This window comes from Oryx dammah, unplaced genomic scaffold (genome assembly GCF_014754425.2).
Source record: "Oryx dammah isolate SB20612 unplaced genomic scaffold, SCBI_Odam_1.1 HiC_scaffold_21, whole genome shotgun sequence".
Classification (NCBI taxonomy): Eukaryota; Metazoa; Chordata; class Mammalia; order Artiodactyla; family Bovidae; genus Oryx; species Oryx dammah.
The window spans coordinates 58,631,883-58,644,942 of record NW_024070205.1 but is presented as its reverse complement, the minus strand read 5'-3'; the positions used below and the strand labels follow the sequence as shown (position 1 = coordinate 58,644,942).

At 38.2% G+C, this 13,060-nt stretch overlaps 1 protein-coding gene across 1 annotated transcript in view; it reads left to right on the top strand.

Annotated features, from left to right (window-relative positions):
- RRP15 (ribosomal RNA processing 15 homolog) overlaps positions 1-7,177 on the top strand; it is a 52,013-nt gene extending 44,836 nt beyond the window's left edge. Inside the window, exon 5 of the mRNA XM_040263267.1 lies at positions 5,700-7,177. Within this exon, the coding sequence (XP_040119201.1) occupies positions 5,700-5,843 (144 nt within the window). The 3' untranslated portion in view covers positions 5,844-7,177. The remainder of the gene's footprint in view (positions 1-5,699) is intronic.
- Positions 7,178-13,060: the final 5,883 nt, after the last annotated feature.

Genomic DNA, 13,060 nt, shown 5'->3' with positions numbered 1-13,060 from the left:
ACAGGGGTAAATATCTGAGTCTCATGTATACAGTTTGGATCCTTGTCTCTTAACATTATATTTATACCAAGGTGAAGAATGGGGAAGTACATTTAGTTTCTTTCCAATCTTAGACCTCTGTCTAAACTTTCTCATTTGTAGTGTTGTTGTAGTTAGCAGTTAGCCAGTAATTCAAATCCAGAACTCTCTATATTGTAATTGTAATACATCAGTTTGCCATTGCTTCTGTTTTACATACAAAACAAAAACTTTTAATTCTCATGATGTCTCAAAATTTAATGAAATCTCTCTAGGGATTGGACTTCCCTGGTGGCTCAGTGGTAAAGAATCTGCCGGCCAGTGTAGGAGATGAGAGTTCGATCCCTGGATCAGGAAGATCCTTTGGAGAAGGAAATGGCAACCCACTCCAGTGGGAAATCCCATGGACAGAGGAGCCTGACGGGCTATAGTCCATGGGGGTCACAAAGAGTCAGACACGACTCAGTGACTGAACAACAGTACCTAGGGACCTTAGGCAAATTTTACCAATGAATGACACATTTGGAATTTGCCTCACACTTTTTCTCTTTCTCTTATGTTAATCTCTGATCCACCTTTTCTTTGTGGGTGCTCCATTTTTTAAAGGAAGTTTTATACTTAATGGTAAGCAATCTTTATGGAAAAGATCCAGTAAGTTGCAATTATGTATATCTGTTGTGTGAGATAATTTACCCAACTTCTGGCTTTCATAGAAATTAACTTAAAGTATGCTTCAGTTCTCAGTGTATTTTAGTACTCATTCTACTGTGTAATTTTTAGGTTATAACAGATGATTAGTAGTATATTGTGTTCATGTGTGGTGTTGGAGAAGACTCTTACGAGTCCCTTATGCAAGGAGATCCAGCCAGTCCATCCTAAAGGAAATCAGTCCTGAATGTTCATTGGAAGGACTGATGTTGAAGCTGAAACTCCAGTACTTTGGCAAAGATTCAAAGAGTTGACTCATTTGAAAAGACCCTGATGCTGGGAAAGACTGAAGGCAGGAGGAGAAGGGAATGACAGAGGATGAGATGGTTGGTTCCTTTTCTCCTTTGTCTTTTGCTTCTCTCCTTTTCACAGCTATTTGTAAGACCTCCTCAGACAACCGTTTTGCCTTTTTGCATTTATTTTTCTTGGCGATGGTCTTGATCACTGTCTCCTATACAGTGTCACGAACCTCCCATAGTTCTTCAGGCACTCTGTCAGATCTAATCCTTTGAATCTTTTTGTCACTTCCACTGTATAATCGCAAGGGATTTGATTTATGTCATACCTGAATGGTCGAATGGTTTTCCCTACTTTTCAATGTAAGTCTGAATTTTGCAATAAGGAGTTCATGATCTGAGCCACAATCAGCTCTTGGTCTTGTTTTTGCTGACTGTATAGAGCTTCTCCATCTTCAGCTGCAAGGAATATAATCAGTCTGATTCCAGTATTGACCACTGGTAACGTCCCTGTGTAGAGTCATCTCGTGTTTTTGGAAGAGGGTGTTTGCTATGGCCAGTGTGCTCTCTTGGCAAAATTCTATTAACCTTTGCCCTGCTTCACTCTGTACTCCAAACCCAAATTTGTCTGTTAATCCAGGTATCTCTGGATGTCCTACTTTTGCATTCCAGTCCCCTATGATGAAAAGGACATCTTTTTTTGATGTTATTCTAGAAGGTCTTGTAAGTCATCATAGATCTGTTCAACTTCAGCTTCTTCAGCATTAGTGGTTGGGGCATAGACTTGGATTCCTGTGATACTGAATGGTTTGCCTTGGAAATGAACAGAGATCATTCTGTCATTTTTGAGATTGCACCCATGTACTGCTCAGCTGGTCGAGAATCCACCTGCAGTGCTGGAGACCTGGGTTTGATCCCTGCATTGCGAAGATCCCTTAGTGAAGGCAACAGCTACCCACTCCAGTATTCTGGCTTGGAGAATTCCATGGACTGTATAGTACTTGGCATCACAAAGAGCTGGACATGACTGAGCAACTTTCACCATCTTCCATAGTGCCCTGTGTAAGTGATGCTGGGAAACTGGACAGTTGGGTTGAAAAGAATGAAATTGAAACACTTCCTAATGCCATACACAAAGATAAACTCAAAATGGGTTAAAGACCTAAAGGTAAGACCGGAAACTATAAAACAGAGGAAAACATAGGCAGAACCCTTGATCTTCTGTGACCCTTCTCCTAGAATAATGGAAATAAAAACAAAAATAGTGGGATGTAATTAAACTTGAAGGCTTTTGCATAGCAAAAGAAATTACAAACAAGGTGAAAAGGAAACCCTCAGAATGGGAGAAAATAATAGCAAGGGAACCAACTGACAGAGAATTAATTTACAAAATATACAAGCCGCTCATACAACTAAATACTGGAAAAACAAACTGCCCCATCAGAAAGTGGGGAAAAAAGACCTACACAGACATTTCTCCAAAGAAGACATACAAGTGGCTAACAAACACATGAAAAGATGCTCAACATCACTCATTATTAGAGAAATGCAAATGAGATACCACCACACATCAGTCAGAATGGCCATCATCAAAAAGTCTGCAAACAATAAATTCTGGAGAGGGTGTGGAGAAAAGGGAACCTTCTTGCATAGCTAGTGGGAATGTAAATTGACTCCCACTATTTTGGTAAAGCATACAAAACCCCATGAACAGGGGAGCCTGGTGGGCTTCAGGGGTCACAAAGAGTCGGACACAACTTAGTGACTGCACAACAGCAGCAACCCCCCAGGGGTTTGTCTTCCTTGAGGTCCCTGTTCCAGGCTTTCCTTCCTGCCTGACTAGTCACGGTGCTGGAGTCTCCCAGACTGTCTCTCCAGTTATCTTACCTGTTCTAATGTTTTTCGTTACTTTTTTCTTTCTGCTCTGTTTTCTGCATGATTTCCTTAGCTTTGTCTTCTCACCTTTACACTTTTTTTTTTCAGCCATCCTGCTTTTATTTCTAAGCTCTTTGTTATTCTGTTAATGTTTCTTTTAAAATAGCAACTGTTCTCATTTTGTAGATAACAATATAATCTCCTAACTCTTCAGGGATAATGTATTTTCCCTTAATTTTTTTTTAAATTTGAGTAGTTTCTTTTTCTTAGAAGTTGCTTTTTAAATGTTTGTTTATATTATTCTTCCTCTATCTTTTTGATAAATCTTACTTGTTCATGATTAGAACAAATAGTCCTAGAAAAGTTGATTGGACGCTCTGAATATGTGGAGTTTGTCCACATGACATGTGAGCTTTAATGTAGCCTTCTCTTAGTGTGTTATTTAGTAGTTACTGGTTAGATTTTCTGTGGAGTATTCCTGATCTCCTCCCTGGAGGAAAGAGCTCTGGCTACCAGCATTTTGGGAGTCCACCATGAGAAGGCTGGGGCTCATTGGAGGTGAAGTGTATGTGCTTGTATGTAACTTAATCCTCTGGTTTTGGTACTGCACCTATGCTTTCATCTGTGCTAGCCCATTACCCCTCCAGAGGTTAAACCTCTAGTCTTCTGCCAGGGGAGTGGGGAGGGGAATCCAGGGGAAACAGTCTGATTGTTTCTCAATCTAACTTTTCACCCAGTTCTCTTTATCTTGATTCCTCTGTTCTATCCTTACTTCCAAAAGTACCAGAACTGCCTGTTCCTAGGTTTTGGTTTTTTTTTCCCTGAAGAGTCTGCAGGGTGAACTGGGTTAGTTATCAGACTGACAATTGGAGTTGGAGGATTCACCTTCCTTGGCTTTGCCAAGACATGGTCCATCTGCTTCCACCTTCTAAAATTGTGTTGCTGTTTTGTCTTTGGATCTTGTCCTCATGGATTGAGCTTCCCAGGTGGCACAGTGGTAGAAAATCTACCTGCCAATGCAGGAGATGCGGGTTTGACCCCTGGGCCAGGAAGATCCCCTGGAGAAGGAAATGGCAACCCACTCCAGTATTCTTGCCTCTGGGAAATCCCATGGACAGAGGAGCCTGGCGGGTTACACTCCATGGGGTCACAAAGTGTCCAACGGGCTAGAGAATTCCATGGACTGTATATAGTCTGTGGGATCGCAAAGGGTCAGATATGACTGAGTGACTTTCACTTCGCTAGTGACTAACAACAAATACCAGGAAACATATACTTTTTAGAATTTAATCGAAAACTTTGAGTAATTAACTTGGCAGAGGTGTTACAGTTAATGGTTCAAAGTGGATCTCTGTTCATTGGGAACAGCTCTTGCTTATTTAAGTAAGGTGAGATTGGCAGAGAAAACTTTAGCTGACTCAGGGAAAATGGCCTTTTATTCAGTTAGGTAACTTAATCTAACAGAAGCAGAAGTCATTTAGGAATGCGGGGCTTGGTCCTGTAGAGATGAAGAATGGGGGCATGTTGGCGTCCTCCAGGAGCAGCGTTATAAACTGCCTTTCTGCTTTGTCGCCCTCTGTCAGTGGCGGCACGGAAAACTTTGGAACTGTTCTGTGGTTGGGTTTTTAACCAACACAGATGTCTCTTGTTTCTTCATGCTGGTTAAATTATAGTACAAAGTGTACTGTTTGATACTAAGTCAGTTCTGAAATCTTTGTTCACATTTATGTGCTCTCCAGTCTTTGGATTCTATTTAGGAAAAAGCTTTGATGAGTAAACCAAAAGGATATTTTTTCCTGTTTATGATAGCATCCTATTTAAAAAAAAAAAAAATATTACTGTTTCAGGGCTATATTTTTTGAAATTTAAAAAAAATGGCTTCAGCAGAATTAGATCAGTAATCTCTTAACCTGGTAAGTGTTTTTAACATCTTTTCTCCTAATAATTGCTTTTTATAGGTTAATAGGCTCCCATAAAGTAACTGTTTTCTCTAACCAAATGGGTTCTTGTATATTTAGATATTTTACCCACATTGTGTATTTCTGTGCGTAGAGTAAGTGGAAAAGCACAGACTGTTAGCTCCATGAAGACAAGGACTTTGTTTTGTTCATCTCTCTTTCTGACACTCGGACAGTGTTGGATATGCAGTTCTCAGTGAATATTTGCGGAAGAAAAGAAACTAGTTCAGCATCCTGCACTACTTAATTAATGCCACAAGGTGGTACTGTTGTACCGTTAAATAAAAGGCTATACTTCTTAGACTCTTGCATAGTTTTATATAAATCCTATGAATAAACAAAATGAATTGACTACCATTATGTTTATTGCCTGGTTTGATTGTTTATGGTTTTAGCGTGTGACTAGTCTTTTGAGTCCATGATTTGGGGAGGCAGTGAGATCATAACTTATATAACATTTGGTTCAGATTTTTATCAAATTTTAAATGTGATAGCATCTATAAACACCTACCACAGTATCAGGTTAGTTTCACTTTTCACTCTTGTAATTAATTTTGGATTAAAATACTTTGTTAAAAATTTCTCTCTGTGTTAAAATAATTTACCAAATGTTTTCTGATAGATTGTCACTGAATGTTAAGTAATATTTTGTAAGTCTGTTTTGATTGTTAGAAGATTTAAAAAATTGATCCCAAACTTAGATTATCACCACGAACTCACATTTTCTAACATGGTACTACATATTTGTGTGTATACAATCATAATGTATACAGTTAATCTATCGTTTGTCTTGGTTTCACTCCTATTATACAACGTTGATAGGTTTGTTTTGTAGCCTAGAATTTTAAAATTTCCTTATGGTGAAATTGACTTCTGAATATTTTGATCATGTACTTTCCCTCAGGCTGAAGCGAAATCAGAAGAGGGCCCAGGATGGGCGATCTTGCGTGATGATTTCATGATGGGAGCATCCATGAAAGACTGGGACAAAGAAAGTGACGGACCAGATGCCAGCAGACCAGGGTCTGGAAGTGACTCCGACGCATAGCGCTGTATAAGAAACACAGTTTACGTTTAATTTTTCCTGGAAAAATAGTCCATATTCTGAAGGTTGGGAAACTATAGAGACCGCATTTGTAAGAAGGCCAAAAGACTTTCATTATCACCAACTTTGGTGTTTCCTTTTTTTATGTAAACTTTGTTAAAATTGTATTTCAAACCTTATATAATTTTAAGCATTGTTCCTTAGAACATTTGTAAAAAGAAATATTTCTACTTGAGAGGTGCATTTTGCTAGATTCACTATAGGTTTACATGCTGCTCTTGGATATTGGTATTTCATTCAGTTATCACCAGTGTTTGTGGAAATGCAACATCAATTTATAATTAAAATGAACTCCTTGATGTTAGTGTTTTTCAGCCTCTAACTTACAGACCTGAATATGTATATTTTTTTGTGGGAAAGGGTTGGTGGTGGTTTTGGTGAGGTATTGAGAAAACCTATGTATTAATAACAAAATTTTTAAATCATAGCATTTCTGATTTGGGGTAATGATTTTCTTTATAGATACTCTGGCAAATAATGATTTAAGAAGTATCAAATTTCTGCTTTTATATTGCCTTTTATATGCTAAGTAATGTATATAAATAATGATTTAGATTTATTTTAAATGTTTATTTTTGTATGAGAGACTTACTGAGGTGGAAATTCTCATATTTAACTTAAACAGTGAGACATAATTTCTTAGGAAGCATATTTGCCATGTTCTAGTTTCTCTTATTTTCCCTATTTTTGAGTTTTTTCCCCCTATATTTGAGTTAGCTTAAATTTTCTTTTATGGACAGACTGACCAGTGAAATGGTAGACAATAGATGCGTATGTGTGTGCTTACTCACTTCAGTCGTATCTGACTCTTTGCGACCCTATGGACTGTAGCCCACCATGTTCCTCTGTCCATGGGATTCTCCAGGCAAGAATACTGGAGTGGATTGCCATGCCCTCCTCCAGGGGATCTTTCTCACCCAGGGATCAAACCAGCATCTTCTGCGGCTCCTGACTTACAGGCAGGTTCTTTACCACTGAGCTAGCAGGGAAGCCCAGACAACAGATAATCTGCATCAGAAAGCTGCATCTGAGTTGAGGCTTGATTCCTTATAGTTGCCTTAAAGATTACTAAATTGGGTGGCTTTTAAAGTCTAGATATTAAACAGAAAGAGATGAGAAAGCAGGACTATTTAAATACCATTCCAAAATTTCTGTGACACTGGGCCTAAGCTGCAAAGTTTGTAGGGGAATTATTTAATAAAAGTGATCTGTTCATTTTATAAAAGGATTCATTTCTTTCGCCACCTTTCGATAATAAAAATAGTTGCCTCCTACTACCCAGTTGCACTTGTTTGTGTGTGTTATATATATGGAAGGATAATCCTCCCCTCAGAACTGTGCTAGAGCAGAGTTGTTTATATTTGCAGACCCATTTGAGTGTTACAAGTATTATGTAACCAGAGTCAAATTAGTCCATGGCCTGGTATTTGTTATCCTAAAAAGAAGGTATACATCTAAGATATCAAATGCTTAAACCAGCAGAGCTCAAAATGCATTTTTATATTTATCCAAATTTTTGAAGTTTGGTGTCTTCTTGAATTATAGGACTGCTATTTTGTCAATGTAATATAAATAAATGTGAACAGTTATTCCTCAGTAGTAACATGAGCACCTAAATATCTCAGTATAACTTAACACACATAAGTGTTTCAGTGCAGCCTAATATGTAGATCATTTTGAGAAATTTGCAGCACCTAAAAGCTTACTTTCTCAGAATCAAAGATAAAAAAAAATTTTTTTTTGCTATTAATCTGTTTCTGAATCATATTAAAGCTTTGCAGAAATTCTTCTGTGCTAACATCAGGTGATAGAAATGGGTAAATAACTTCTCATTTAGTTAAAAAAAATAGTTGTTTTTGTATAGTCCTTGGTTTAACTTTAAACTGATGGTAAGAGGATATTTGTAGATTTTCTTCTCTCAGAAGTTATTTTATTCCAAAATAAAATTGAAGTGCTGTTGTAAGGAAAAAAAATGTATCACTTATGCTAAAAGGCTGTAAAGCATATTTAAATTATATGAAATAATTTTTATCATAAAGATGGAATGTTTTTTGTATATTAGTATTTCTGCATATTGACTATCAAATAATTGAGCAAAATACCACCATACATGAATCTAAGGATTAGCATATTATTTTAGAAACTAAGTGTGTATCTTTAGGTGAATGTTTTAAGTAATCTCTCATCTCTACCCTAAATATTTTACCCTACAACATTTAAATTCTTCTGACATCTAAAATATAACAGTATTTGGGTATATGTTTTGGTTAACTGTTTAGGGTAATAGTAATAAATAGATTTTATTTTTGTTTAGAAAGAACAATGGAAAATAGTAACCAAGAAACCAATTACTAGGTATTATCATATTCCCTTATCTGGATGTTCAGATAGCTAGGGAGAATATTCTCAGTATTAGCATAGTTTAGAATTACTTACTTTTTTGTTTCTAGGCTTTGCAATCTCACGAAGTTATAGACTGACAGTAACTTAGAATCATTACAGTAGTTTAGTACTTTAAAATACTGCATTTTTAAAGTTACTTAGACTTCTACTAGATCAGGTATTATTCTACTCATTAAAAAACGTATCTGTGAAACACTTTGGATGGACTAGCTTGGAGGCTCACTTTCAGGACTTAGAACCTGAAATGACTGTAGGGAGTTGTAGAAGATTGATTGAAGGGAAAGTCCAATCCTTCTTTTATAATACATGGGTGAAGGGAATGTTTAAATTGTGGAAAGCCTCTTAGGACTTTTCAGTCACTGTGTTTTGGCACATATGAACATACTTAATATTCAGTGGCTACTAACTTACCTAATCTATAGCCACCCATGCTGGTCTTGAGGGCCATGAAGTACTGAACCATGAGGCCATCTAATTACAGTTTATAGACACCCAAAGATGTCCCTGTCAAACATACAACAGCAGAGAAGTCCAAGAGATAAGAGGAGCTCAAATAAGTTGACACTTTGGCGTCTTCTGGATAATTTTGTTCCTCTCTCTCTATATATTTTCCTCTCTCTATCTCTCTATATACTTATTTTTGTTACAGATTTTTATGAATATATGTGTTGAAGGAGTCATAAGTGAAATGGGATGGGAGTTTTATTTTTTCAGTCTTTTCAAATGCCCACAGAGGACCATTAGTATGCTTAGTATATTATTATTATTACATTTGTGCCACATGAATCTCACTTTTAAAACAAACATTTGAAGAAATCAGTAAGTATTTTTTGACATTTGTAATTTCTTAAGGAAGTGTGTGTGTGTGTGTGTGTGTGTATTTTTTGACATTTGTAATTTCTTAAGGAAGTGTGTGTGTGTCTGTGTGTGTGTCTGTGTGTTGGGGGGGATGGAGTGTGTGTCTTAGTCCAGGCTGCTATACCAGATACCATGGACTGGGTGGCAGAAACAACAAACAGTTATTTCTCGTGGTTCTGGAGGTTGAAAAGTCCAGGATCAAGGAGCTGGCAGATCTGATGTCTGATGAGCACCGTCCTCCTGGTGTGTCAACAGCTGACCTCTTGCTGTGTCTTTACTTGAGGGAGAGAGATTGTCTTTCTCAGTGTCTCTTACAAGGGCACCTCCCTCATGACCCAGTTTCCTTCTAAAGGACTCCACCTCCGATATTATCATATCAGGAATAGAGCTTCAACATAGGAATTGGAGAACGCGTTGCGGGGGAGGATACAAAATTCCAGTCCATAGCAATGTACAATAGCAAATGGTATATTTTTACATAGACATGAACTAACTTTAGCTGCCCTTGTTCTTCTTAACTTAAATTTCCTAATATTTAAATTTCAATAGAATTAGAAAGTTAAGTGAAACATTTATCTGGTATTAATTGAGCACTTGTTCCAAGAACTGCTAGAATTATTTGAGTGATGATATTGTTAATGCAAAATAAGGAATAATTTTACTCCTGTAAAAAAAAATCGAACCTCCTCTTTCTAAAGTTAACTTCCTGCAGTAAGTGCCCACCGTGTGACTTGAATCTTGCGGCAGTTTGGATTAACAGTGATAACTTGAAATAAATCAGTTTCCTACTATGACTTAAAAAATACTTGTTAAAAAAATAACCTTTTAAAGATTATAGTGGATGTTGCACAGATTAAAGATTCAGATTAAATTGCACATTAAAAATCTATTACAATAGAATTGTACAATAACTGTACAGAAACAGAGTGTCCTGGAATAACGAAGCTTGTCTGTACTAAATAGATTAGGTCTGTAAATATATTAATTTGTCAGTACACTATTGATATTAAGTTCATTTTTACTTGGAAACAATTTTCAGTTGAGGGAAGCAGAGTTCATAACTGCTCTTTCCTTAAATTCATCTGTTAAGATCAATGGGACTAGTGTTTATCTCCACTCTGTGTATCAGTGATAGGTAGAGAGTCTGTTAAGCTCTGCAGAAACAGTATGAAGACTGTTTGAGGTGAATTGGCAGTTAGAGCAAATTTTGGAAATAGGAGAGAGGACGCATCCTTGCCTACAGAAAGGAATCTATGATTTTGGGCCAGCTGGATAGATGAATCTTACTACTTCAGTAAAGTTAGGCCCCCTAGTGAATTTTTCCTTTGGGTGAGCTTTTCTGAAACTTGACTAAAAATGTCTATCAGGAGGGGCTTCCCAGGTGGTGCTCCTGGTGAAGAATCCACGTGCTGATGCAGGAGACGCAAGAAATGTGGGTTCGATTCCCTAGGTTGGTAAGGTCCCCTGGTGGCGGAAACGGCAACTCCAGTATTCTTAGCTGAAGAATTCTATGGATGAGAGGAGCCTGGTGGGCTGCAGTCCATGGGGGTCACAAAGAGTTAGACATGACAGCCGACACACCCATCGTCTATAAAAAGTGATGCTTCAAAAATAACAGTCATGGAGAATCCTTGAACACATTGGCAAGTAAAACCATGTCAGAGATAGGTGACAAGATGTTTAGAATAATGACTGGTGGCAAGTCCTAAGAGTTGTAATGAATCTAATCACAACTCTAGATTGAAAAGATATCTTCCAGCAATTCTTAAACAATTTTAGGTCCTCTAAAGGATGTTTTCTAGCTGAGAGCCACACACTATTCTTCCATCTGGCCTAGTGAGCATCCTTCCAGGGAGTTACGACTTCGGGCTTCTTATGGAGGTGTGTGAAGAACCTTCTGTACTCAGATAAGTTGTACTCAGAGACAGTTACAGAGTATGTTTTGTTAATATCTGGCTCAACATTGCTCACCTCACTCACTCCCCCACCCCACCATAGCAGGAGTGTGTATTTCTGTTAATGCTGTTTGGTTTTCATTGAGTAGTGGAACAAGAGTATATGCTAGAGAAGTGGGTTTAATTTCTTCCAATTTTAGTCCCTACATCAGGACTGCCCAGTAGAACTTTCTGTGATGATGGCAGTATATCTCCATTGCCCAATATGGGAATCCAACTGGCTGCTGAGCATCTCTTTATTCAAAAGCTGCACGTGGCTAGTGGTAGTATGTCTATCTGTGAAGAGATTAAAGTTACAGAGCATATATTTAGTCTCATAAAACATCAGCCAATTTTGGAATCATCAGTCTACCTTGAATTCTCCCATAAACTTTGATAGATACAATCTATGTACATACAAATACTGGTGTGATTTTATTGACTTTTTAAAGAGATGTGTTAAGTTGCTTTGTAATTACTTCCTGAGTTGTAACTATAATCCTTACATGTTAGGCCACTGTGCATAACAAATAGTATTTGAGTTTTTAGTATTATCACCTGTGGTTTTCAGAATGAACACACTGAACTTTTAAGTCTCAGGGCTGTATGCTCAAAGAATAGGTGTTAGGTGTGTGATACACAAAAAAGGGCATACTGAGAACGGCAGGAGCAGTGGGTAGCAGGTACCAAGTAAGCCAGTGAATTCCAGTGCTGGGGACCTTGGACAGGAACCTCCTTATTTTGGGGGTCTCCAGAGGAAGTGCCTTCTGTGGCAGGGCTCCCGCGGTGTCTGGCGGCTCTGATCTGTCCCAGCGCACACTCGACATCCTGCCCGAGCAAATGTAGCTTGCAGATTGGGGCAAAAAAAAAAAACCCCCAAAACCAACAGAAAACAAAGTGCTCCATGAGCATTATTAGCACAGCCAGTTTAAAATGATGAGGTGTTAACCACATTTGTATAAATAACAGTTTCTCTAACCCCTGAATCATTATCCTGCATCTTTAATGCAGTCGGTTCATAAACATCAAAGCAGGAACACCAAATTTGTATGGGGTCAAGACCAACTGGGGCTATGAATGGAGAGACAGCTGAGAGCTGTGTCCTTTGCGTGGGTGGCCTTGCAGCTGTTGATTCACCCCGGAGCTACTAGACAGTTGCTTCTGCACACTCACAGAACCAGTCTTCAGTCTTAGGTAAAAATGGATGCCCTCCCCTGGGATGGACATAAACAATGGGTTGACATCAGCTCTCAAAACATCAGCCAGGCAGCCAGACACAGCAGTTACCCTGAAATAGTGAGTAGTACCAAGCATAACATCAGGGCTGTTTCTGCATAATATTTGTCTTTGTATAATAACACTGGGCTCTCTTAAGTGTATTGTAAATAAGCTTGAGTCCAGAAGGTTCAAGGTGACATTATCCTTCTTTACAAATGGTAGAAATGATAGGAATATCTATTGCGTGACAAAACTGCCATATTTTGGCCTTCATGAAGACTCCCAAGTATGCATTTTAATGATGAATGAAGCTATATTTACATGGAATATTTTTAGAAATACTAGTATTCATTGTTAAAAATGACAAAACGCAAAATTTTGGAATCAAAACTAAGTTCAGAGTTCAGTTTGTACTCTTATTAAGCCATGTGCCCTTGCAAAAATGTCAAAAAGTTTTTGAGGCTAGTTTGTAGCTTAGGCTTCCCTGATGGCTCAGACGGTAAAGAATCCACCTACGATGCTGGAGACCTGGGTTCAGTCCCTGGATTGGGAAGATCCCCTGGAGGAGGGCATGGCAACCCACTCTAGTATTCTTGCCTGGAAAATCACCATGGACAGAGGATCTGGGTGGGCCACAGTCCATGGGGTCACAAAGAGTCAGACACAAGTGAGCGAATAAGCATAGCACACACGTGGCTCGGGCGTAGGGACCCATTTGTGTACACTGGAGGGACTGGAGTGATGCAT